The sequence below is a fragment of the Gobius niger genome, assembly GCF_951799975.1.
Source record: "Gobius niger genome assembly, chromosome: 1".
Taxonomy (NCBI): domain Eukaryota; kingdom Metazoa; phylum Chordata; class Actinopteri; order Gobiiformes; family Gobiidae; genus Gobius; species Gobius niger.
Window position 1 is genome coordinate 2,468,711 of NC_136852.1, and position 27,692 is coordinate 2,496,402.

The window sequence follows — 27,692 nt, forward strand, 5'->3', positions numbered from 1 at the left end:
AGCTGCTGGAGCTGCTGGAGCTCAGGCAGAGGCTGTGGACACGGCCTTTATTCCAAACATCAAACTGCGACGTCAGTGATACCTGACCGCGCCTCAGTGCTGACCTTTGACCCCCTCATGGCTAATCTTTAACCCCCTCAGGCCTGACCTTTAACCCCCTCATGGCTGCCCTTTAACCCTCCTCATGGCTAATCTTTAACCCCCTCAGGCCTGACCTTTAACCCCCTCATGGCTGCCCTTTAACCCTCCTCATGGCTGCCCTTTAACCCCCTCATGGCTGCCCTTTAACCCCCTCATGGCTGCCCTTTAACCCCCTCATGGCTGCCCTTTAACCCTCCTCATGGCTAATCTTTAACCCCCTCAGGCCTGACCTTTAACCCCCTCATGGCTGCCCTTTAACCCTCCTCATGGCTAATCTTTAACCCCCTCAGGCCTGACCTTTAACCCCCTCAGGCCTGCCCTTTAACCCTCCTCATGGCTGCCCTTTAACCCCCTCATGGCTGCCCTTTAACCCCCTCATGGCTGCCCTTTAACCCCCTCAGGCCGGACCTTTGACCCCCTCAGGCCTGACCTTTACCCTCCTCATGGCTGCCCTTTAACCCCCTCAGGCCTGACCTTTAACCCCCTCAGGCCTGCCCTTTGACCCCCTCAGGCCTGCCCTTTGACCCCCTCAGGCCTGACCTTTAACCCCCTCAGGCCTGACCTTTGACCCCCTCAGGCCTGCCCTTTAACCCCCTCAGGCCTGACCTTTAACCCCCTCAGGCCTGCCCTTTGACCCCCTCAGGCCTGACCTTTAACCCCCTCAGGCCTGACCTTTAACCCCCTCAGGCCTGACCTTTACCCTTCTCATGTCTGCCCTTTGACCCCCTCAGACCTGCCCTTTAACCCCCTCAGGCCTGCCCTTTAACCCCCTCAGGCCTGACCTTTAACCCCCTCAGGCCTGCCCTTTAACCCCCTCAGGCCTGCCCTTTAACCCCCTCATGGCTGCCCTTTAACCCCCTCAGGCCTGACCTTTGACCCCCTCAGGCCTGCCCTTTAACCCCCTCAGGCCTGACCTTTACCCTCCTCAGGCCTGACCTTTAACCCTCCTCATGGCTGCCCTTTAACCCTCCTCAGGCCTGCCCTTTAACCCCCTCAGGCCTGCCCTTTAACCCCCTCAGGCCTGCCCTTTAACCCCCTCAGGCCTGCCCTTTAACCCCCTCAGGCCTGCCCTTTAACCCCCTCAGGCCTGCCCTTTAACCCCCTCATGGCTGCCCTTTAACCCCCTCAGGCCTGACCTTTACCCTCCTCAGGCCTGACCTTTGACCCCCTCAGGCCTGACCTTTAACCCTCCTCAGGCCTGCCCTTTAACCCCCTCATGGCTGCCCTTTAACCCTCCTCAGGCCTGACCTTTAACCCCCTCAGCCTGACCTCTGACCCCTCTCTGCCCCTCAGTGGTGCGCGTTCTTCTTGCAGTTCTCTTTGGCGCTCCGCAGCCGGTTCAGGATGTGTTTCTTGGGGAACTTGAGGGTGGTGCAGCCGAACTGGCTGACTCCGCCCGTGTCTCCGGGCAGTTTCTCGCGCCGCTGGACCCAGCTCCTCCAGCCCGGCTTCCAGCAGTAAATACTGTCGTAAAACCTGGAGCCGTTCTCTCCGCCCAACACGTAAATCCTCCTCTTCCACCGGGCCACGCCCCCCGCCGCTATCCTGCGCGGCAGCCCGGGGAACACCACGGGGCTGGGCGCGCGGTCGCTGCCGGCGCCCGCCCGGTCCCGCTCGTTGGTGACCGTCACCTCGCGCTCCGTCCCGCGGCCCTCTCGGAAAAACAGCACTCTCCCGGTGGCGTCCATGGTCTCCAGGTTCGTAAAGTTCCCGTCCAGGAACTTGGTGGTGTCGCGCATGTATCCGCCGATGGCACAGACTCCGCCCCTCACGGCCACGCCGCCCGCCAGGCAGGTGGCGCCCGAGTCCAGCGTGACCTTAGTCCAGCAGTCGGTGAGCGTGTGGTAGATGAGCACGCCGCTGTGCACCACCGCGCGGTTCTGCTCCAGCGTGGTCCCGCCCAGGAGGTACAGTCTGGACCTCAGGGCGGCGCAGGCGAAGCCCCGCAGAGGCAGCGGCAGCCGCGGCCCGACGCTCCACGCCATGGTGGACAAGTCCAGGACCTCGCTGGTGTCGAGCAGCGCGGAGCGGTTACTGCCGCCCAGCGCGTACAGCGCGGCGCCGCAGCCCAGCAGCCCCAGCATGGCCCGGGGCTGCAGCATGTCCGCCCGCTCCGTCCAGCGGTCCAGCACCGTGTCGTACTCGTGCACGTTCTCCGACACCGAGCCCGTGCGGAGGATCCCGCCCGCCACGAACAGCCGGTCCCCCACGGCGGCGCAGCCGGGGCTCACCAGCGACCCGAGCGGCGCCAGCTTCTCCCACTTCCCCGTCCTGGGGTCGAAACAGTCCACGGTGAAGTCGCGCGGCTGGTCGTCCTCGCGCGGCGTCAGGTCCACGCACACGATCTTCTTCTCGAACATGCCCTCCCTCGGCCTCAGCGGCCCGCCCAGCTCGTCCCGGGCCGCGGCCGCCGAGCCCAGCTCCTTCCGCAGCCGCCGGCTCTCCTCGTGCGACAGCAGCCCGGGCCGCAGGTGCCGCAGCAGGGCCGGCATGTGGGCGTAGCGCTCCAGCGGCTGGTGCTCCGCCCACCGCCGCGCCGCGTCGTAGACCTCCGCCTCCGAGTGCACGCCCAGCCGGTCCGAGGCCAGCAGCGAGCCCAGCGTCCCGTGGTCCAACAGGAGGAAGTCCTTCTGCCGGGACACGCGCGGGAAGTGCTGAGCGACCAATCGCAGCGAGGCGCGGAGCAGCAGCTGGTCGTGATGCGAGCGGGCGAGCGAGTACATGCCCAGGCAGTTCTCCACCGACAGGTGCTCGAACAGGAACCTGCGGGTCAGAGGGCGGAGGTCAGAGGTCAGAGGGCAGAGGGCGGAGGTCAGAGGGCAGAGGGCAGAGGGCGGAGGGCAGAGCACAGAGGGCAGAGCATAGAGGTTAGAGGGCGGAGGGTAGAGGGCAGAGCACAGAGGTTAGAGGGCAGAGGTTAGAGGGCAGAGCACAGAGGTTAGAGGCAAGCCCCGGGTTTCCAATATGGCCGCCTGTTGATTTCAATGGCCTGTGCTCATTGGCGCAACGAGCCAGAAAAAATTCTTACTTCCGCGTTAGTTCCGTGTTCATTGGGCCCAGCGAAAATTTTAACGGCTATTATTTGCTTGTATAATTTATACTATTAATTGTTATGGCCATATTAGTGGTCTTTTATCATTTCAAATAAAAAACACAAAGAAACCTGGATGTTTATTGCCCATGCCCATGATTCTCAGCGCGACGAGAGCGAGCGCCGCAGCTCGGCAGCAGAGCGCAGCTCCACCGTATGCTGAGCAGGTCAACATCGCTCAGCCTAGTTTTTGATGTAATATAATATCTGCTCTTCACTTTTAGAACTGTTTTCCAACGTTTAATTAAAGGTTAATTATACTTCTACAATTGACCACATGTCAAGTAAATTGTATATTCTCAGCACGACTAGAGCGAGCGGAGAATCAGCCTTGAGTTGAACAGCAGACCCAGCTCGCAAAGTGGCCTACAGCCCAACGCGTATTTAAAGATCTGCACCGTTTTCCCATGTTTAAAAGACACATTCAACTTTTATTTTTCACCATTATGACAAAGTCAAAGTCAGTTTATACCTTTGTAAGTTTTAAATAACCGCAATTTTGTACAACGCAGCATTTGATCCATTTAACTTGTGACATGAACATAAACATGAAATGATGAGACCCACTTTCAGACGTAGTATGCAAATGTTTAATATAATAGATCCATGGTAAATGTCCTGTACAACACAATTACAGTTTTACTTTATTTAAAGTAATATTTTCAGTACATTTGACCTTTTCTGTGTCTTGTTTGGCATATTGACTTTTCTTTTACACACCATCATTAAAAATATCAAGTATTTGTTGCTATAATGCTTCCTTATAGGAGCTGAATTTGCATGGACACACTGAAATGTTATCTAGTATTTTATGTCATGTAACATGTAATCAAAGTGTGTATATGTAGAAATGTGCATTTTTATGGATGGAACATGAGAACAAGAATCATTGCAATTTGTATATTCATAATTATCAACAATGGCAAAGTGATTAAGACCATCCTCTAATTATTAGGCTGGCAAGATCTATTATAATACATTACATTGCATTTCACAACATTTGCAGTTTAGCAATATATCACAAGTAAATCAGCAGTAGAAAAGAGTAGAACATTGTACAGTTGTGAGTAGTGTTATTTTAAATAATTTTACTGTAGCAGAATTGCAAAATTAGTTTAAAAAAACACATTCTAGTAAAATAAATCACCATCAACATTTATGTCAATTGTCTATGGCATTGTCACAGAAACTAATAGATGTAATTGAAATGCAATGAAGCTTTTTATGTACAACATACAATAAATTAATGATCTTGCAAAAAAGAAAACTGCCGCAATATATTTGCAGAATAGGCCTAGAACACTATACACAAAAAACAATCACTGGGTTTTGCCCAAATTGTACATTTTATTGATTTACACCCGATGGCAGCAGTTAAAAAAATAAACGGTAATCCTCTGCACTCTGAAGAACACGTGGTATTAGCTTCATTTCCAGAAGTGCCCGTAATATCTTCCATGACAAAGTGAAAAAGAATAATACCCAAAGCTGTTATCTACTGAGCTAAAAACTCAGCCCAGACCACCTTAAGTTCTTTTCTCCGCTGTCAGAGCACAGAGTAGATTCAATGACAATCCCAGACTGGAACAGGTCTCCTACTGGACAATACAAACATCTCAGGTATAACACATGCCTTCTCACATAAAGCTTTAACGGTCAGAGCACGACTCTTCCAACAAGAAACCAAGGAGTAACTGCCCCGTGAGGAGGAGATGGGTGACCGGACTCAGCCATCAGCAGCATCTGCTCAATATAGGAAGAATTACTGAGCAGCAACTTTATTACAGTTTTATTTGTGGCTATGAAACACATAACAAACTAACTGAAGTAGTAAGAGCTAATCACCAGTTAGTAAAGAAGTTCATACAAAGCCGCACCTTCCATATCCGTAGTGGACACAGATCCTGCAGCAGACTCCTCTCTGCAGCAGAACAGCCTCAGTGAAGAAAGAAAAAACATATTGTCATCCTTATTATACTAGAGTTCACATTTCTGGATCACAAGACCAGAATGAGAATTATACAGATCTCTACTGTGCAATTATATGTCTATTACGTGTAATATAATCACCAGTCTTGTTACATTAGTGAACAAGTATGATAACATGAATACGTTTGTTTTGTAATTTTAACATTACTGTTGTCTCTGTTTTCTGACCTTCATTTTTGTCTTGCTTTGCTAAAACAATGCATAGAAAGACATGCAGTGACCAAGGGTTAACACCACTTTTTATTTTCGTCTTGAACAGCTCAACATGTTGCTTTTTGTTCATTTTAATGCACTTAGCATTGGTTTGAGAGACAAAGTCAATTATTAGTTATTAGACAAACTTGATTAAAAATGTCACGTCATTATATATTATTCAATGAACTAAAAACTAACAATTTCCAACTCCTGGAACTGATCTTAGCCAGTCAGATATTGTTCAGATCGAAATGTGACGGCAAAATAGCAGGGAAGCGTCCGACGTCATAGACACTATGAAAACTAACCTTATTTTGCTCTCGAGACGTTTGTCCAAATAACAAACTTCTCACTATGTATTAGGCCTTGTCACTATTGTAATTCGATGCACATACAGTATATTTTAATGACTAAATGGGATCGGGGTACTGTCATCTTTTAGAATAGCTTCTGTTTGTTTAAAAATGGTAGTCGTAGTAGTTTCTGTTTGCTATTTTCATAAAGCTACATTATATAAATAACTGTGGTGTATGCTAACATTTACAATACAGAATACATTCTGTGTGATACAAACTTACTTGCAAAGTGAGTTTTGCGTCCTCTTTTCTCTCGGTTCCCCATGCTGGTCTTCATTCTGCTGCTGCTGCTGTTGTTTTTCCTCCGAGCCCACATGTGCTCGTACACGGACAGCGAGGGCGCGCTCTGCACGTGCCCGGCTGCGCTGCCGGCACCACGTGCACCTTCTGACCAATCAACGCGGCGGAAAGCTAGAGCGTGGCTAGAGCGGAGCTCGGCTAAGTCCTTACAAATGTATTTTTTAGACGATACGTAAATTTCGAAGGGGAAAAAAGTACATGATGTTAATGTAGATGATAATCGACACTAAATCCGACCTTTGTGAAAGTTGTAGGCGTCCTGTCAGCCGAATACGGACAGTTTTTTTTCGCATGGCTGCTCTATGGCAAAAATCCTTTCTGGGCCCAATGTGAATTTGCTGCTGCAGTACCATCGAGTGGCCGTCCGCCGACCGGCGCGCGGGCAAGGGGGGAGTGTCTTATCCAGTTATTATTATAGATCCATGGTTAGAGGGCAGAGGTTAGAGCACAGAGGGCGGAGGTCAGAGGGCAGAGGTCAGAGGGTAGAGGGCGGAGGGCAGAGGTTAGAGGGCAGAGCACAGAGGTTAGAGGGCAGAGGTTAGAGCACAGAGGGCGGAGGTCAGAGGGCAGAGGTCAGAGGGTAGAGGGCGGAGGTTAGAGGGCAGAGGTTAGAGGGCAGAGGTTAGAGGTTAGAGGGCAGACGTCAGAGCACAGAGGGCAGAGGTCAGAGGTCAGAAGGCGGAGGGTAGAGGCAGAGGGCAGAGCACAGAGGGCAGAGGGCGGAGGTCAGAGGGCAGAGGTCAGAGCACAGAGGGCGGAGGTCAGAGGTCAGAAAGCGGAGGTCAGAGGGCAGAGGGTAGAGGGCGGAGGGCAGAGCACAAAGGTTAGAGGGCAGAGGTCAGAAGGCGGAGGTCAGAGGGCAGAGGGTAGAGGGCAGAGGGCAGAGCACAGAGGGCGGAGGTCAGAGGGCAGAGGTCAGAGCACAGAGGGCGGAGGTCAGAGGTCAGAAAGCGGAGGTCAGAGGGCAGAGGGTAGAGGGCAGAGGTTAGAGGGCAGAGGTTAGAGGTTAGAAGTCAGAGGTTAGAAGTCAGAGGTTAGAAGTCAGAGGTTAGAGGGCAGAGGTTAGAAGTCAGAGGTTAGAAGTCAGAGGTTAGAAGTCAGAGGTTAGAAGTCAGAGGTTAGAAGTCAGAGGTTAGAAGTCAGAGGTTAGAAGTCAGAGGTTAGAGGGCAGAGGTTAGAAGTTAGAGGTTAGAAGTCAGAGGTTAGAAGTCAGAGGTTAGAGGGCAGAGGTTAGAAGTCAGAGGTTAGAAGTCAGAGGTTAGAAGTCAGAGCACAGAGGGCAGAGGTCAGAGCACAGAGGGCAGAGGGCAGACTACACGGTCGTTACAAGTCACTACACGGTTACGGTCAGATCCTGAAAGAATTACAGGATCAGGTCGTACTTTATGAAACATTGCATTCATCAGACACTTAAAAACGTCAAGTCACGACAACAATAACTAAACCACAGAGGCGGGGGCTCTCCAGGACGTGTGCGTCACATGTGCCCCCCCGTGTGCCCCCCCTGTGCCCGTGTCGTACCTGGAGCACAGTTCCTGCAGGGGCATGACCTGCAGGCGGTTGGCGGCGGTGAACAGATCCTCCGCCGTGTCCAGGGAAAGCCCCGCCTCCCCGGAGTAAACGAAGCGGATCACGGTGTCCATGACCGCGGGCGCCACGTCCTCCAGGCGGATCTCCGTGAGCCGCGACTCCACCAGCGGCGACGTGAACATGGCCCGGAAGTACGGGCTGACGGCGGCCAGCAGCACTCTGCGAAACAGAGACAGAAACGTCAGCGCGGTCGGCCGGACCGGGGAGTTCACGAAGGAACAGCACTGGAATGTTACAAGAGACCGACCTGTGGCACATGAACTTCTTCCCCTCCACCAGCAGCGTGACGTCACAGAGCTGCTGCGCGTCCAGGAGCTGCTTCAGCCCTGAAACCCCAGAGAACAGACTCTCCTTCAGACACACGTCACACTGAAGCTGCCCACACTGGTCATTACAGTTACAGCGATGGCGACCTCCAGTGGAGAGAAGCCGCCAGTGACAAAACGTTAACAAAGCTTCTGTGGATCCTCCGATGCAGAGGCTGGTTCTCGCCTCTGTCTCCTCCAGGCTCGACTACTGTAAAGCTCCTCCTCGGGGCCCCTGGCAGGAGCCTGCAGAACATTCAGAACTGCACTGCCAGGGGCCTGATCCATAAACTTCATTGGCTTCCCGTTAGGTTCAGGACTGAGTGAGTCTCCCTCCTGGCCCATCAGTGAGTCCACGGCACCCGAGTACCTCAAAGAACTCATCAACCGTCACGACCCGACAGCTCCTCTGACAGCCTCTCACTGCAGGTCCAAACTCTGCACTGTGGGAGACGGGCCTTTCAGAATTGCCCTCCTCAACCACCTGAGGGCGCCACAGTCTGCTGAGGGTTTTAAAAGTAAAGACCCACTTATTTTGTATTGCTTTTTCTTAATATGTTTTGTGTTTTTATCGTTAGCGCCTGTAGCACTTTGAGATGTGTTTTCATGTTAATATATCCCCGTCTGGTCTTTGTCCGTGCGCTCTGCCAGGCAAACGGAGCACATACGCAGCCTCTCCCACATGTCATATAGCTCCAAAAAAGCTCACGATAGAAGCTACCAAGCTCTTCCACGTGTTCCCTATTTAAATAAAGTTACGTGAAGTGTTTTCATGCGAAGTATATTTACACAGAAATGTAACGTGTCGATTTTATAAGCAGATAAAAAGGGGGACTATATTGTGAGGCGTAATGATACAGGAGCACAGCGTCCGCGCAGTAACTCCTAAAGGTTATTGACGGAAGTGAGCGGGGGAAGTCTTTATGAAAACACTTCACGTAACTTTATTTAAATAGGAGAGGCTGTGCTCCGTTTGCGTGACAGAGCGCACGGACAAAGACCAGACGGGGATATATTAACTCGACTAAGGTTAGGTAAGAACATATCTCAGTATGTAAAAACGGTGGCCTGTTCCTTTAATACTAAAACCACTGCTTCTGTGAAGTGAACGTTACTTTTGGTCACAACCTCAGTGACTGGTTATTCGTTCAATTTTGAATTACATCTGCTGAAGAAACAGCATCTTATTAGCTAACTGTTGTAGCATTAGCCCTTTTACGCTCTGGGGGTCGTTTTAATTTACAAGGGGGGAAACACCAGTAACCAGCAGCATGAGACTCACGAGAAGCAAATGAAGTCACTTGTACCGCGTTGTCGTGATACTGTGGTCACAAAATGTTTCCATCAGTATCAGAGCAAGTGTAGATCCAGGGAGAACCTGCGAACCTGAGCCCTGCGCCCCCGAAGAACAAACGTAAAGTGCTTTGTTTCAGGTTCCAGAGCCCTGAGTTTATCCACGTTATGTTTATTTACTAGGGATGTAACGATTCACTGAAAATGGATTTTCGTTGCAAACTATTTTAATCTGGAATTTAAAATCGGAAATCAAACCGGGCTTGAATGCATCGTTACATCCTTATTATTTGCGTAAAGTAAAATGTGTCCTGTTTGTGCCTGGGCTGATGTATCTGATGATCATCTCTGCAGCGAGAGGAGGCTCACTCTGAGACCAGCCTCTGAAATATCACATGGTTCTATTTTAGATCTTTGTCCCGACTCACTGTGCGACTAAAGACCGGTGTCGACGAGTGACTGTTCGTGCAGGGTCGGCGCTCTTTACGAACACTGGAGTTTCAAAACAAATGCAATCCAAGCTGAATAATAATGTAACACAGACTCCCTCCTGCAGACACACGTCAGACATGTTCACAAAGTCTGTAATAACAATAATGCATCGGTCTGATACAGCGCTTTTCTGGACACTCAAATACACTTTTGATTATGTTATTCATTCACTCCAGACTCGGTGGTGGTGAGATACTATTGTAGCCACAGCTGCCCTGGGGTAGACTGACAGAAGCGAGGCAACCAGTCTGTGCCATCAGCCCCTCCCACCACCACCAACCAACTCACACACATTAACCTCTTAACTCCCGTCTGAAACGAGAGGATCTTTTTCCTCACGGCATCAGATTTTTTTTCCATCATTTTTTTGTTGGGTGTTCAACTCATTTTTGTAACTTTTTTGTCATTTTTTGTCAATTTTTTGTAATTTTTTTGTCAATTTTTTGTCACATTTCTGTCATTTTTTGTCACATTTTTGTAATTTTTTTGGTTATTTTTTTGTAATTTTTTTTCAATTTTTTATCACATTTTTGTTATTTTTTTGTCCATTTTTTGTAATTTTTGTGTCAAATTTATGTCATTTTTTATCACATTTTTGTCATTTTTTTGTCCATTTTTTGTCCATTTTTTATCAAATTTTTGTCATTTTTTTTGTCATTTTTTGGTCAAATTTTTATCAATTTTTTGTCATTTTTTCGTCAATTTTTGTCAATTTCTTGTGACATTTTTGTGACATTTTTGCCACTTTTTCATCAATGTTTTCTCACTTTTTTGTCACATTTTTATCACATTTTTGTCATTCTTTTGTCAATTTTTTGTCACTTTTTTGCCAATGTTTTCTCACTTTTTTGTCAGATTTCCATCATTGTTTTCCTCTCAGTTTTGTTGCCATTTCCCAGAAGCTTTCGAACTGGGGCAAAGCCAAACTGGAGAAAACGTGCTCGGTTCAGGCGGGAGTTAAGGGGTTGATAAACAGCGCTCCCTGACCCCCCGTGACCTGCTCGTGCGGCGCTCCGTGTTTACCATGTGTGATGTAGTCTCCCAGCGGCGTGGTGCTGTCGTCGGGGAAGTCCTCCTCTTCGGAGTCGGAGTCGGACAGAGGCTCGCCCCCCCCTCCGTCCCCGTCCTGCCAGGGCTGGGGTCGCCAGGTCACCGTGCCGCCCCGCACTGCGTTCATCTGTGGCAACAAAACAGCAAAGACACAAAACATCACCACTCCAGGGAAAGCACACAACGTTTTGTTCACAACATTGCATCATGGGCACACAGGACGAGCCTTGCACTCTGTCCCGGACAAATAAGTTCCTTTAGAGTAAAACTATTGACTAAACACCAGAGGGAAGTGTAATCTGCCCAGTCCTTCTGTCCAAAAGGCCACTATGTGAGAGAGAATGTTGTTTAAGATAAGTCTTATCTTTGTCAGGCTTAACACAGAACTTTCATGTGAAGATGATACAATTACACACATAACAAGATCATTCTGAAACGGTGTGTACCTCTTTTTTTCCATCTCATCATAACAAAAGTATTCACACTGAGGGCCTCTTTGGGAGGATAAAAAGGTCTTGCCATGAGGATATTTATTTAGATAACGTATATTTATTTACTTGTTTGTTTTACAGCTCTGGCAGAAATCCTGTGCCGTTTTCCCTCCAGGAAATGAAACTTCACCGGTTTATTTGTAAAGATGCAGCCATTGTGATGCTAATATCCTTTCACACACGTCTTACCTTGGCTCTCCGTCTAGTTTCCAGCTTTGTGGTGGGTTGTGTCCTTCTTTAACCAGAAAAATGAAGAGCCAGTCTTCAGTATCCGTGTGAAACAGCCACCCGGAGCTCCCTCACGCCCGTGCCGGCGTGTGCGCTGCTTCTGTCGGCTTTGCTTTTCAATCTTGCCCCGGCCTTTAGTCCCTAAAACGAGGCTACCGAGCGGAGAACCACATTTCCCCGAGTCTAAAGCCAACTACCCAGCCGATTAAACCCTCTCTTCAGGCCGCTAACAGCGCTCAGTCCACCATGGCACAAATATCGCACCTCCTGCCGACACCAAAACGGCAAATAAAGCAGTTTTATTTGGTTTTGTTGAGGAATTTAAGCGGAAAGTTGAGCAGGAGACGGGGCCGCACTTGTCATGTCTGAACCGGATTACCGCAATGAACGACTTCCGCTTTCCTGATTGGGTGACCTCCGTCACGTGACCACTGTTTACACCGGAAGTTTGATCAATTTTTATTAAAATTAACAGTTAAAACTAATATTTTTTACGTATTCTTGTTGTACTATTGTTCATTACGTGTTATTGTTACGATAGTGTCCACGTCATATAAAATTGTCAATGTTTTAAAATAACGGCTGATTTAGTGATGCGTTAAAGACTTCTAGGAATTTTGTATATTTGATTAGATTTTGACCTCAAAACACCATATAATCTTTATCTGCTGTCTTATTTAAACACACTATAGATTCTCACTTATTTCAAACACGTATCATGATCGTAAATTGTAATCTTAAAGCAAGCGAGATGTTTTTATAAGACAAAATATGACCAAATTATTTTTAACTGATTGTTTATTTTTTTTATTTGATTTTTCACCACTCAAAGTAAACTAAATAACATAAAGACACTGTTTTACATTTACAACATTACCAAAGTTAGATTTTATTATACATTTGAACCCTTTTCGTCACGTTTTATGCCGTGAAGCCGAATCTTCCGCGTCGGTCTGTGAACGGAGCGAAAATGGCGGCCTCCTTCAGCCTGGCCGCGGCTCGTCTGGGCTGCGGGGCTCTGACTGCCCTCTCCCCGGCCCTGAGGCGCTGTCCGCGGCCCGCCCTGGCCCCGGCACACCGCCGCAGACACGGGGGCCCTCGGAGCAGCCTGTACGAGCACGTCCGGGAGGGATACAGCGACAAACCGCAGCTCGACATGGGGCCGGTGTGCGCGGATCCGGAGGCGGCCATCGCTAACGTGGAGAGCAGGAAGGGCGAGCTGCGAGGAGCCGATGTCCGCGAGATTGTGAGGGGAAAGATGATTGTTTTCGGCTTTATGTACAGTCAGTAGTCTTGGGTCATGGGAGACTGAAGGCAGAACGTCTGATAATTTGTAAAAGCGTTATTAATGCCATCAGAAACAAGTTGTAGTATGACTTTGAATGGATGGATGTGTAGCTCAGTGTCCTACTGTCCTCCAACCTTATCTGTCTTACAAACCCCTTGGATATTAAAGCCCAGATTATTTTATGTAAGAAAGACAATGTGCCTGTTCTATGCAAGACTAACATGTCATTGCAAAATGTGTCATCTGATTTCCATTGAAAATAACATGCAATAGAGTTCACTTTCAACTTTTTACAAATTAATTACCTCCAAATGCCCCTAGTAAGTGCTTGCATGTGGGTCCCGGTAGTGCAGGGTTAGTTTGATAAGATAAGATCTACAAAACTCATCTAGATCAGATTTTTTTCCATCTTTTTTTTCCAACTCATTTTTGTAACTTTTTTGTCATTTTATTTGTTTTTGTCATTTTTTGTAACATTTTTGTCACATTTTTTTGTCATTTTTGTCAGTTTTTCCTTCAATGTTTTTAATCAATTTTTTGTCATTTTTTGTCACATTTTTGTCAAAGTTTTCTCACTTTTTTGTCACATCTTAATCATTGTTTTCGTCTCAGTTTTGTTGCTATTTTCACAGCTTTTTTCCAGGAACTTTTGGATTGGGGTAAAGCCAAACTGGAGAAAATGTGCTCGGTTCAGGTGGGAGTTAAGGGGTTAAACTCTTAATATGTAGTAATCTTTCTGTGTGAAAGACGGTAAACAAGTGTCTGATTGGCGGCTCAGGCCTAACCAATCACGGCCGTCACAGAGAAATGACAGGTTATGTCACTCGCTGCACCGCTATGTTATTAGTTTAATTAACTTTAACATTAGCCAAAACTAATCATGGATGAAGCATTCGAGGATTTTGCCTCCGCGTGAGTTTATATTCAGTTCATATTTTGTGAATTGTTCTACAGCTGTCGTCACGTCCGCTAATGCTAGTTGCTAATTGGTTTATTTCACTGTCTGTGTGGAGGGACAATTTTCATCATCGCCTAAACACCAAGGGCCGAACCTCAACATTGTCGCCTAAAGTAACTCCAAATCCCAAAAGTTTTACACCAGTGGTTCCCAAGTCGGGACCCAACGCTGCCCTTGGATGACAGGCCCAAATAACCCAAATAAAACCTTAATGTGTCATATATTGTACAAAATATTCTGTTTTCCCACACACGTTTTTATTGAACAAGCAGTAGACATGCCTTTAAATCTGAAATTCCATGCAGTTTCAGATGGAACATATTGAAAAAATGTTTCCTCGTCTCGCGACCCACTGAAAAAGCATCTGCGACCCACTTTTGGGTCCTGACCCACCAGTTGAGATTCACTGTTTTACTGTAGGACCAAGTGGGATATTCTGCCAGGGCATTTTTTGAATACCGACACTATTTCTTGCATTTTTAGAGCACTGTAAAAGGAATTCGATCTCTTATTTGCATAATAATGTTTCTCAAAATCATCTTGAGGGCCAGAGGTTCTGTGCTGGAGGGCCAGATTTGGCCCGCGGGCCTGACGTTGCCTACCCCTGCCGTAGTGCATACCCTGGGTTGGGAAACACTATGTCAAACCAACACATGTGTAAAATAACTACAGTATTTACTAGGGCTGGCGATATGGACTAAAAGTCACATCCTGATATATTTTCTGCAAAGTGAGAGCTGTGGAATGAAATGTTAAAGCAGTACTAAGTAACTCTTCCCCCTAGAGGCCATAAGCGCAACTGCAGGTGTCGTAGCAAGTTACGATTTTTTAACTTATTAATTGTCTTGGAGAGTAAATACTACGCTGACAGGAAAGGCGAAGGGAGAGAGGGATATTGTTCATCCAATTATACAATGGAAATATTTTTTTCACACAAACCTGGCTGTAAATACTGTTTAAAGTGACGTTAGCCCGCAGTTAGCTTTGCCCGTTAGCATGTTAGCTTCTTCTTCGTGATTCCATTAGTGTGTATTGGTGGCTCCGGTCCGGTGGGAGTCAAGTTGCAAACATGGTTTTCTGGCCAGAGACACCAGGGGGAGATGAAAGACCCTCCAATCATCCCATAAACACTTGTATTACCCCCACAGGGACTACGGGGAGGATTTATTAAGGTAAACACGTTACTTAGTACTGCTTTAAGTCAAAGCCAAATGCGAGTAGTTTATTGAAAACTCACTATAAAATGTAAAAACACAGTATAACAAAGCTCTGTATGGTGCACATTTAAATAAATACAAATTCTCAAGTAATAATAGCGTATAAAATAAGATGGGTTAAAATCATTCTGAGGGCAGCATATATACTGTAAATAAAGGGCTCAGTTGAAGATGTGTGTGTTTTTAAACCTCAGCTTGAGAGTTTCTTTTTGTGAACTTAATCGTTTATCTGAACCGTCTCCAGTTGCACAAGAAAAAGTCTCCAATAACCTTTTTTATTTTTGCTTTGATAACAGCAGTGCAGTCTTGAGGTAGACATCGGGGCAGGTGGTAGAGCGGGTCGTTTCCTGATCGGAAGGTCGTGGGTTCGAATCCCAGCTCCCGCAGATGCACACTGCCGTTGTGTCCTTGGGCAAGACACTTCCCCCTACTTGCCTCCAGTGTCTGCGTACACTGGTGTATGAATGAGAGAGTGAATGGATGAGTTGTTCCTCACTGTAAAGCGCTTTGGGCCTGATAAAGGGAGAAAAGCGCTTTATACGTTGAGTCCATTTGCCGTTAATTTAAAACCTTTTGTGCAAATCTGATATTTTTTTTGTTTTGTTCAAATGTTCAAATTCTTTGTTTTGTTTTATTGACTTGTTCAGTACAAAGATTTGTCCAGAGGGGATTTTAGGGCTGGGCCATTTTGACAAAAAAATATCATCTCACTATTTGTTGGAACTTTTGTGGAGCGATATTTTTATATATATATATTTTATACATTTTATTTTTCATTTTTCAGATTTTATTTTATTTATTTTTTTAATTTTGCATTTTTTTAAATTGTCATTTTTACATTTTTTGTTTAATTTTTTAATTTTTAATATTTTTAATATTTTTCATTTTTTCTTTTTTTTCATTTTTTTTTTCATTTTTTTTCATTTTTTTTCATTTTTTTCATTTCTTCATTTTTTTTCCTTTTTTTCCATTTTTCATTTTTTTCATTTTTTTTTTATTTTTTCTTTTCTTTTCATTTTTTCATTTTTTTTTCTTTTTTTTCATTTTTCATTTTTTTCATTTTTTCATTTTTTTTCCTTTTTTTTCATTTTTCATTTTTTTCATTTTTTTTTCATTTTTTAATTTTTTTCCATTTTTTTTAATTTTTTAATTTTTACATTTTTACATTTTTCATTTTTACATTTTTCATTTTTACATTATTCATTTATTATTCATTCATTATTTTTTTCACATTTCTTGACATTGGAGCTCAAACTCGATATAGTAAATTTGCATTTCTTCCAAATAGAGAAACACCTTTAGTTGTTTTTGGGGCTCAAAGCTCCATAAATCAAGATGTTGTAGCACGAGATGAGAACATGTCTAATGTTTAAAGTTTTTCCTGCTGATGCAGTGTTTTTCCCTCCTCTTGCAGGTCTCGTTGTGGCAGCAGCTCCAGGACGTCCGAGCAGAAATGTCGTCTCTGGAGAAACAGAAGGGAGTCGTCAGTGAGGTCATCAAAGGCCTGGTGGTACGTCGTCCTCTGGAACCTCCTCACTGACCCGTCGCTTTGTGTAACTCTGTCCTCTCTTTCCAGACCAGTCACGACCAGAAGTCTCTCTCCGCCGTAAGTTGTTGCTTACATCACGTGACTGCAGTATTTTAAACTCCTCTTTGAATCTGACGGTTCCTCCTCAGGTCCCGGAGTTTTCGGAGATGCGACAGAAAGGCAGGTCCATCAGACTCAGACTCGGAGAACTGGCCCCTAAAGAGACGGAGCTGGAGGAGAAGTTCTACAGCCGAGCCCTGAAGCTGCCCAACGCCACACACCCCGACGTGGTGAGGGGGGGGGAGGAGCTGCTCATGGTTTTTCAAAATAAAACGGAAAATAAAACTATGACTAAAACCTCCAGACACGAGGAGCAAACTCACAGAAAGGCCCGTCCAGGTCAGACCATAACAGCCTCGCTTCATCCTTATTTCACCTCTTAACTCCCACCTGAACATGTTTTCTCCTGTTCTCCAAGCTCTCCAAATCTAAAAGCTTCTTCAAAACAGCGATAAAAAAGAAAAGAAGATGAGGATGTAAACACAACAAAAAAGCGCTAAAAAGTGACACAAAAGAGCGACACAAATGACACAAACTCAACAAATGTGACAAAAGAGCAGCAAAAAAAGACAAAAATCCAGTAGAAAAAAAGACAAAAATCCAGCAAAAAAAAAGACAAAAATCCAGCAAAAAAATGACAAAAATTCAGTAGAAAAAAAGACAAAAATTCAGCAAAAAAATGACAAAAATCCAGCAGAAAAAAGACAAAAATCCAGCAGAAAAGTGACAATAATCCAGCAAAAAAATGACAATAATCCAGCAAAAAAATGACTAAAATCTAACAAAAAAAAAGACAAAAATCCAGTAGAAAAAAAGACAAAAATCCAGCAAAAAAAAAGACAAAAATCCAGCAAAAAAATGACAAAAATTCAGTAGAAAAAAAGACAAAAATTCAGCAAAAAAATGACAAAAATCCAGCAGAAAAAAGACAAAAATCCAGCAGAAAAGTGACAATAATCCAGCAAAAAAGTGACAATAATCCAGCAAAAAAGTGACAATAATCCAGCAAAAAAAATTCCAGCAAAAAAGTGACAAAAATCCAGCAAAAAAAGACAAAAATCCAGCAAAAAAGTGACAATAATCCAGCAAAAAAGTGACAATAATCCAGCAAAAAAGTGACAAAAATCCAGCAAAAAAGTGACAAAAATCCAGCAAAAAAGTGACAAAAATCCAGCAAAAAAATGACAATAATCCAGCAAAAAAATGACTAAAATCTAACAAAAAAATGACAATAATCCAGCAAAAAAATGACTAAAATCTAACAAAAAAAGTGACAATAATCCAGCAAAAAAAAAAAAAATCCAGCAAAAAAAGTGACAAAAATCCAGCAAAAAAAGACAAAAAATTCTGCAAAAAAGTAACAAAAGAACAGCAAAAAAGTAATAAAAAGGTGACAAAAACACATAAGGGAAATAAAAGTTTATTAAGAGTTTAGCATCACGGCGCCGGCTAACCAGCGATGTGCTAACTCACGGACATGAAGGACACGAGGTAAAATTGAAGATTTGTCTAACACGTTACAAACTGCAAAATTATGTAAGTAATTTCGTCGTATTTTGAAGTATTGTTCGTTATTTTCATGTAAAATACCGGCGCAAGTGCCAATAGAGGGCACTGCAGTTTTAACCCCTTAACTCCCGCCTGAACCGAGAACATTTTCTCCAGTTTGGCTTTACCCCAGTCCAAAAGCTTCTGGAAAATAGCAACAAAACTGAGACGAAAACAATGATGGAAATGTGACAAAAAAGTGAGAAAACATTGACAAAAAACTGACGAAAAAGTGGCAAAAATGTCACAAAAAGGACAAAAGAAATGACAATAAAAAGTGACAAAAAATGACAAAAATGTGACAAAAGTTTGATAAAAATTTGACCAAAAAATTACAAAAATGTGACACAAAATGACAAAAAAAAATGAGTTGAATACCCAACAAAAAAAATGATGGAAAACAAATCTGACGTGAGGAAAAAGATCCTCTCGGTTCAGGCGGGAGTTATGAGGTTAAGCACTTGGACCAAACACTCACAAAATATTTTACTTTTGAAGATGCTTTTTATAATTATAAATAAGATTATTTGGGGGTTGATTGATTCCTTTTGAAATAGGACTTTTAAATCCCAGAATCATCACTGACTCAAAGTGTTTTCATCTCGCCGCCGTGGACTTGTTTCACAGTGTAATAACATGTCGTTCCCACCGCTGCCTGCAGGGGGCGCTCCAGGCCCGTTAACTGGGCATCATTCCACATTTTAATAGATCAAACCTTAACGCTGTGTCTGATTAATCTCCTGGATTGTGAAGTGTGTTTTCCGCGTTGCAGCCTCACGGAGACGAGAGTCAGGCGCGAGTGCTGGAGCTGGTGGGACAGAAGCGCGGTCGGTGTTTAATATACTTCAATATACTTTAATATACTTCAATATACTTTAATATACTTTAATATACTTTAATATACTTCAATATACTTCAATATATGAAAGTGTCTCTTGTTCTTCTGCTGTGGCGTCCGCAGAGTTCGACTTTAAGCCCAAAGGCCACGTGGAGCTGGGGGAGGAGCTCGGCATCATCAGACAGAGGTAACCATGTCATTAAAGATACTTCTGGTTCATCACCGTCTGCATTAAAGACTGTTCTCCATTATTAAAGAGTTTCTATGACAAGAATATCTGATAATAATAATATATATGAAGGATTAGAACATGCACAGTTGTGTTTTTGATGGTAATAGTGGAGTCACAGATGCTTTTAAATGTTAAAAAATCAAACAATTCATTCATTGGTTTATATGAAGTCTGTTTCGGAGGCTGATTCACAGGTTCCACTACAGTTCTGCTGTTCTTTAGTCGATGGGTCCTGAAATTTCAGCCCTTAACATAAATAGTCAAAAAATTATTTCATATTCTATTTTATCAATAACAATACATCTGCATTTAACACATTGAGTGCTGTAAGGATTATAACAAAATCTGAACAGGCCTGTTCAGATTTTGTTATAATCTTTACAGTGCCAACAATCTAGGCCATTTGTCATGATATTTGTAGCACCACAGTGTATTCTGTGTTATAGTTATGGACACAGGCTGTGGCTCGTTTGAAAGACGACACTCTAAGCTCTCCAGAGGTGAAAACAGTTTAATTCTATTCTGAGAAATCGAAGCTAAATTTGATCAAAATCACAGATTTTTTTAATAATTAGTGTTTTATGCAACACTCTCCTTTCTGATTAACTCCTCTCTCTCTCCTCCCTGGACGAACACTAACGTTGTGTGAAGAGGCAACGACATCATTGTTTACACGTTTTGAAACACGCGTGTTCTCGATCTCTTTTTATGGCGTGTGCATTTAAACATCCTGGTTCTGGATTGAAGACTTTAACAGGATGTTTCTCAGTCGTCCTTGGACCGATTATAACCATTTAAAAACTCAGAGAAATGTTAAAATCTCAACTGTTTCGATCTTTCCTTGAGAAGCTGAGAGAAGCTGTTCATTGCACAACACCATGACCCCTCAGACTAAAAAAAAAAAGGAAAGAAACACAATAATATATTAAAAATTCCAGATGTGACTTTTCACAAGTTTTTGATCGTCATTAATTTCACTTCTGTTCATAACAGAGCAACAAAAATCACACATAAGGTGTATCAGAATGTCTAGATTCATAATAAAAATAATAAAAAAACACAAAGAGTTTTTGGCACTTACTGTGTTAAGTGGCAGGAATATAAACAATAAACAAATAAAAAATTAAAGAAATACAATAAGATTAGAATAGACTTTGAAAAGCAGAAACATGATAATAACATGTCTTATAAGTGGACAAAGTTAGACCCAGCTCTCGGAGTCATTTATAAAGACGGCTGCTTCATAACGGCAAAACATGTGTCAATGACTCAGCTGCTTTTGCACAAGAGCAAACGCTGGTAAATCCTCAGAGCAGCTGCGAACACCGGGAAACAGAACCGTCCCATAATATAAACTTTAATATTTGGGCCTCAAAGACCCTCTGTCATGTGACCTTTGCCCGGTGGGAATGTACTTCTCTGGTCTCCTAAAGCCGACTGCAGTGAATCAAAGGGACTTACCATGGCTGTACTTCCTGCTCTCCGTCCGCAGACACCTCTCCCACGTGTCGGGCCACCGGTCGTATTATCTGAGAGGAGCCGGGGCCAGACTCCAGATGGCGCTGCAGAGCTTCACGCTGGACAAGCTGCTGAGGAGGGTCAGGATCTAAAGGTTAAAGTTCATTCCCGCGCTGCCCCGAGGCTGACTCTGCTTTTACTGTGACACCCACAGGGCTTCGTCCCCCTGGCGGTGCCCGACATGCTCAAGGCGGCCGTCTTCGTGAGTCCAGCTTTTACAAACTCTTACAGATGTGGTTGTTTCACAAACATCAGGTCACGTTAAGAAAAGGATCAGGAGCTGTTTAATGTTGCTCCTCTCTCTGTGTTACCAATCGACGTCCCGGACAGTAAAGCAGGACAGTCTGTTTCCTCTGGAGCTCGTCCTGAGCGTGACCTGACCTCCGTGTCTGTGTTTGCAGGAGGGCTGTGGGATGCAGCCGCACGCACAGCCCTCCTCTCTCCTCTCTCTCTTCCTCTCTCTTTCTCCCTCCTCTCTCTCTCCTCTCTCCTCCTCTCCTCTCTCCTCCTCTCTCTTCCTCTCTCTTCCTCTCTCTTCCTCTCTCCTCCTCTCTCCTCTCTCCTCTCTCCTCTCTCCTCCTCTCTCCTCTCTGCTCCTCCTCTCTCCTCCTCCTCTCTCCTCTCTCCTCCTCTCTCTCCTCTCTCCTCCTCTCTAAAGCAGGACAGTCTGTTTCCTCTGGAGCTCGTCCTGAGCGTGATCTGACCTCCGTGTCTGTGTCTGCAGGAGGGCTGTGGGATGCAGCCGCACGCCCAGCGCTCCCAGGTTTACTCCCTGGACCACGGCCGCTTCCCCGACCTCAGCCTGGCCGGGACCGGAGAGGTCGGCATCGCAGGTACAAGCGCCACGCCGGGAGGCAGAGCTGTGTGTCTTAACAAGGGCTCATCAGTGTTTCATTGAGAGCGCACTGATATTTAACACACTCTCTAAAACAGGGGGGCCCAAACTTTTTGTCACCGAGGGCCAAAATGAAAAAGTGCCAGTGGGTCGCAGGCCAAACATGGCGATGTCAACACATATAACATATAACACATATAACTGCAAATAATAATATTATTATTATTAGGGATGCACAATAATATCGGCCGCCGATAATTATCAGCATTTTGGCGCCATCCCCAATAAAGCCGCTAAAAAAAAAATGTGGCCGATAATTAGGCCCGATAATTCTAAGCTCGAATTACATTGAATCTGCGGCTCCAGCTCGCTGCCATTCTCTCTCGGCTCCGCCCCGCACGTCCTGCAGCCCGGAGCTGCTGCAGACTCAGGACAGCACATTTACAGCAGCAGATACACGCTCTCCACGGCCGACTTCTGCACGCTTTTAGCTGAAAAATACGACGAGTGTTCCAGCGAAGCAGCTGCGCAGGCGCCTCTTGGGAAAAAACACCAAAATAGCCACAAAAAATAAGAAGAAAAACAACAAAATAACAACAACAAGAAAAAAACTCAACAAAAATTCAACAAAAATTCAACAAAAAAAACGACAAAACTTCAACAAAAATGTCCCAAAAACTGAACAAAAAAAATGACAAAAAATCAACAAAAAGTGACAAAAGTTCAATAAAAAAGTGACAAAAATTCAACAAAAATGTCACAAAAATTCAACAAAAATGTCACAAAAACTGAACAAAAAAAACGACAAAAATTCAACAAAAAAGTGACAAAAAAATTCAACAAAAAGTGACAAAAGTTCAATAAAAATGTGACAAAAATTCAACAAAAAAGTGACAAAAATTCAACAAAAATTCAACAAAAATTCAACAAAAAAGTGACAAAAATTCAACAAAAATTCAACAAAAATTCAACAAAAATTCAACAAAAATTCAACAAAAATTCAACAAAAAGTGACAAAAGTTCAATAAAAATGTGACAAAAATTCAACAAAAATGTCACAAAAATTCAACAAAAATGTCACAAAAATTCAACAAAAATGTGACAAAAAACTCAACCAAAAATGACAAAAAAGTGACAAAAATTCAACAAAAAAAACGACAAAACTTCAACAAAATTGTGACAAAAATTCAACAAAAATGTCCCAAAAACTGACCAAAAAAACCGACAAAAATTCAACAAAAAGTGACAAAAATATGAAAAAAAAGAAAAAACTCAACATACAAAAGGTGACTCAACACAGCAACAACGTGAGGAAAAAGATCAGTTTTGTGGGTCTTAGCTTTCAAATGAGGTGTTACTCAGCCAAAAGAGGACAGAATGCGGGTGGTAAGAGGTTAAACTAACCCGCTCTGGTCTCGTCCGCTGTAGGTTTTTTCATGGACCACGCGGTGAACCTGAGGGACCTGCCCCTGCGGTAAAACCTTTTAAAACATTATCCACTTGTTCTTTCTGATGCTGGTCCTGAGCCGTGTGTCGCCCCCTGCAGGACGGTCTGCTGCAGCACGTGTTACAGAGCGGAGACCGACACGGGGCGAGAGACGTGGGGCTTATACCGAGTCCACCATTTCACCAAGGTACAGACGACTACCTCTCACTCAACAGCAGAACAAGACATACACTTTAGATGTTCAGGGCTGAGGACCTTCAACCACACAGTCTGGTCTGAAGAAAGGAAAGTATCAAGAGCAGGAACCGAAGAGAAACAGAGGATCTTTATCTTCAAGTTTGGATGCTGTTGGTCATCAAAATAAAAGGGAAAAAAGGGAAACACAAGGAGAAAAAACATTAAAAAATGGGGGGAAAGAAGTGGAAAATGTGGAGGAAAAAAAAGGGAAAAATTGGGGTGAAATTGAGAATAGTATTGAAGAAAAAAACAAAATTTAGAAAAAAAAGGGAAAAACAAATGGAAAAATTGAGGAAAATGTACTAAAAAAATGTAAGAAATATGGGGTGAAAAGGAAAAAAATCTGGAAAAACACGTACAAAAAAATGGAGGAAAATGTACTAAAACATTTTTAAGAAATATGGAAAAAAAAAAGGAGAAAAAAAAGAAAAAAGGGAAACACGAGGAGACATTAAAAATTGGGAAAAAGGAAGTGGAAAATGTGGAGGGGAAAAAAAGGGAAAAATTGGGGTGAAATTGAGAATATTATTGAAGGAAGAAACACAGAAAATATGGAAAAATGTAGAAAAAAATCTGGAAAAACATGTACAAAAAATTGAGGTAAATGTACTAAAACAAATTTAAGAAATATGGAAAAAAAAGGAATAAAATGATAAAAAAAGGGAAAGACAGGTAGAAAAAAACATTAAAAATGGGGAAAAAAGAAGTGGAAAATGTGGAGGAAACAAAGGGAAAAATTGGGCTAAATTTGGTTAAAAAAATCGTGAAAAACACGTACGTTTTTTTAAGAAATATGGAAAATATATATATATAAATAAATAGGAAGAACGAGTGGAAAAAATGGGGTAAATTTGGAGAAAAAAAAGAAATAAAAATGGGAACAAATGTTGGACAAAATTGGGGGGAAAAACATATTTTGGGGGAAAAAAAATGTAGGGAAAAAATATTCATTATTTGGGGAGAAAAAAGTGAAGTGACGGTGTTTCCAGGTGCAGATGTTTGGAGCAGTGATGAAAAGTGATGGTGTTTCCAGGTGGAGATGTTCGGCGTGACGGCGGACGAGTCTGGGCAGGAGAGCGCTGAGATGCTGCAGGAGTTTGTGTCGTTGCAGAAGGAGCTCTTCTCAGATCTGGAGCTGCACTTCAGGTGACGTCTGTGACTCTGGAGAACAAAGGTCTCCTCAGATCAGGTTCAGATCAGGGATATCTGGATGTTGAGCACATTAAACCCAGCCCTGGTCAGGACTTCACCGTGACTTGTGTGTTTTCTGTGTGGGGTCAGAGTCCTGGACATGCCGACGCAGGAGCTGGGACCGCCGGCCAACAGGAAGTTCGACATCGAGGCGTGGATGCCCGGGAGGAACCGCTACGGAGAGGTCTGGTTAAGACACTTTTCTAATGGTTTACGGCAACGTCAGGCCCGAGGGCCAAATCCGGCCCTTCAGCACAGAACCTCTGGCCCTCAAGATCATTTTGAGAAACATTATCACACAAATCAGAGAGTACTTTTAACACCAGTAGAGTTAAACGGGAGAAATAAAGGTAGAAATACTGTCAATACACCCAGTTAGGTCACGTGTTATGTACAACACGGGCAACTGACAGAAATGCACTAAGGAAGAAATGACATAAATCTACTTGAATTAAGAGATTAAATCTGAGGTTTGAGTAGATTTGGTCTGGTCTTAGACGAGATAAAACCTCTATTAGTAGTTACCGTAAATTCTCTAATACTGGCCTGTATTCCATTAGCGGCCGGGTCTCTAGCAGAGGCCTGGTTCGCGGCTGGCGGAGGCAAATTAAAGCCAGTCTCTAAAACAGGCCGGGGCTTTTATTAGAAACTATAGCAGTAGAAATATTCCCCATGTTAGGAATTTGTCTCATACTGGTGTAAATGAAACTCACGTGCAGGAAGTAACAAACGGGAACCCGGGCCGATGGGGACGCTGCGGAGGAGCTGATCCGAGCATAACTTTGACACAGATTTAGACACTTTTCAAACCTCCTGTGACGATATTTAGAAACAGGGCGAACAACAAATGTTTGTGACCCTCCAGGGTTTTAATAAAGTCTCCATCGCGTCTTCAAAGCACGTCCAGCTGCTCCGTGTGCAGGTCAGTCCCACGCCTCAAAATAACTCCTCCCATCAGCGCGAGCGCCTCGTCTTCTCTCGGGTCAGTTTTATGATCGATCACAAACACAAACGCTCCGTCTAAACTCGCCTTTTACACGAGATAACAACAAATAATCCGGTCCGTGGTAAAAACGAAACAGAAACCTGCAGTGACACTGATGTCAAAGCTCCGCTAACGGCAACGAAACACTTCCTGTTGTCCCGACAAAATAAAAGGCGTCAATGTTCCAGCCGCTGGGAGAGGGTTTGAAATGCTCATTAATAAATGAACCTAATATTTTAGGTGCAAATGGACACAAATCTCCTTTTTCTTTATTTTCCTGGTCGTCCATTTTGCTCAAATAGAAATAAAGGCCTGTCTCTAATTGTGGCCTGGTTCAAATAAAGGCCTGGTCCTGGATGCCCTTGAGTAAATAAAGGCCCCGGCCTATATTAGAGCATTTACGGTGTTCTCTTATTTTGTGTCATTTCACGTGAAAAACAATTTATTGTCTGATTCCAAGTGGGTTTTATTGTTGCTCCGTTGGCGCTGTAGCATTTGTGTCCTGGATTAGTTCAAACCGACTCAAATTCAACACAGAAGAACTTTTATTCAAGCAATTTCCAGTCATTTATCTCATTTAAGATGGTCATTTTTCCAGTGTTGTGCTTTGCTTTGGGCAAATAATCACCAGAGAGTTTTTAACTGGAGAGTTTTTAACCGGAGAGTTTTTAACCGGAGAGTTTTTAACCGGAGTGTTTGTCTCTGGCCCAGATCTCGAGCGGCTCCAACTGCACGGATTACCAGAGCCGACGCCTGAACATCCTGTACGAGCGGGAGGACGGCGGCCTGCAGTACGCCCACACGGTGAGCGCCTGCTGTCCCACTAATGTCCTTAAAGCGAGGCCCTCTGGTGGCCGACGGGGCATCTGCAGTCTTAGATTTCAGGGGTTTTAATTAGTGAGATTGGCTTTGGCCTAAATAAGTGCATTTTTAATTATTCCCTGCTGTTCTTTAGGTGAACGCGACGGCCTGTGCCATCCCCCGAATGATCATCTCCATCTTAGAAACACACCAGACCAAAGTAAGTCAGATGCCAAATGTTTAGTCCAAGCCTGTAAAGTGCAGCGTCTGTTTCTGATGGTCCGGTTTGTTTTCCAGGAGGGGACGGTGCGAGTGCCCCGAGCGCTGCAGCCGTTCTTCGGGGCCGAGGTCATCGACAAACCCTCCTACTCTCCGCTCAAGTACATCGGTCCCAACCAGCCCAACAGACCGGCCCGCCCAGCGCCCAGGAGCAGATGACCCTCACCCAGGAGCAGAAGACCCTCACCCAGGAGCAGATGACCCTCACCCAGGAGCAGATGACCCTCACCCAGGAGCAGAAGACCCTCACCCAGGAGCAGATGACCCTCACCCAGGAGCAGATGACCCTCACCCAGGAGCAGAAGACCCTCACCCAGGAGCAGATGACCCTCACCCAGGAGCAGAAGACCCTCACCCAGGAGCAGACGACCCTCACCCAGGAGCAGACGACCCTCACCCAGGAGCAGAAGACCCTCACCCAGGAGCAGATGACCCTCACCCAGGAGCAGAAGACCCTCACCCAGGAGCAGATGACCCTCACCCAGGAGCAGATGACCCTCACCCAGGAGCAGATGACCCTCACCCAGGAGCAGAAGACCCTCACCCAGGAGCAGACGACCCTCACCCAGGAGCAGACGACCCTCACCCAGGAGCAGAAGACCCTCACCCAGGAGCAGATGACCCTCACCCAGGAGCAGATGACCCTCACCCAGGAGCAGAAGACCCTCACCCAGGAGCAGATGACCCTCACCCAGGAGCAGAAGACCCTCACCCAGACGCCTCACCGCTGGAATAACCACACTTTAATAGACTTAAAGACTTAAACGTATTATGCAAAATGGACTTTTTCAAGCTTTACATCATGTTATTATGTCATTCCCTCATTAAAAACATGGCTGAAGTGTTGCCTTGGCACATTCACGTATTTCTGAGTAATCTGTAAAAACTCTGATGGCGGCCATTTTAGGGATAGGTTTGCCTGAGTCCTCCTAGGAACGCCCCCACCTCCTGGAGACGCCTCCGAGCTTTCGTCACCAGCCGAGTAACCAACCACTGCTCCTCAGCAGAACCCCCTCCCCACTGATGCCACAAACAGCGTGTGGAGGGGGCGTGTCCGAAAGGGTCAGAGGTTATTAACCCCTTAACTCCCACCTGAATCGAGCACATTTCTTTACCCCAGTCCAAAAGCTTCTGGTAAAAAGGTGTGAAAATAGCAACAAAACTGAGACCAAAACAATGATGGAAATGTGACAAAAAAGTGAGAAAACA

General features: G+C 44.7%; 2 protein-coding genes across 2 annotated transcripts; one reads left to right on the forward strand and one right to left on the reverse strand.

Moving 5' to 3' along the window:
- Nucleotides 1–453: 453 nt before the first annotated feature.
- Nucleotides 454–11,891, reverse strand: LOC306978120 (kelch repeat and BTB domain-containing protein 8). Its single transcript, XM_079576604.1, has 6 exons — nt 11,483–11,891; nt 10,776–10,929; nt 7,910–7,988; nt 7,594–7,821; nt 1,411–2,904; nt 454–471 (listed from the first exon to the last, which is right to left on the reverse strand). The coding sequence occupies exons 2-5, from the start codon at nt 10,927–10,929 to the stop codon at nt 1,431–1,433; spliced, it is 1,935 nt and encodes a 644-aa protein (XP_079432730.1). The 5' UTR covers nt 11,483–11,891; the 3' UTR covers nt 454–471; nt 1,411–1,430.
- A 562-nt stretch (nt 11,892–12,453) lies between these two features.
- sars2 (seryl-tRNA synthetase 2, mitochondrial) lies at nt 12,454–26,710 on the forward strand. Its single transcript, XM_079561024.1, has 16 exons — nt 12,454–12,767; nt 16,399–16,494; nt 16,561–16,590; nt 16,662–16,802; nt 18,893–18,947; nt 19,082–19,145; nt 20,683–20,788; nt 20,863–20,910; nt 21,433–21,541; nt 22,972–23,017; nt 23,090–23,177; nt 24,261–24,373; nt 24,509–24,602; nt 26,115–26,207; nt 26,359–26,424; nt 26,502–26,710. Exons 1-16 carry the CDS (start codon nt 12,492–12,494, stop codon nt 26,640–26,642), a joined length of 1,566 nt encoding a protein of 521 aa, XP_079417150.1. The 5' UTR covers nt 12,454–12,491; the 3' UTR covers nt 26,643–26,710.
- Nucleotides 26,711–27,692: the final 982 nt, after the last annotated feature.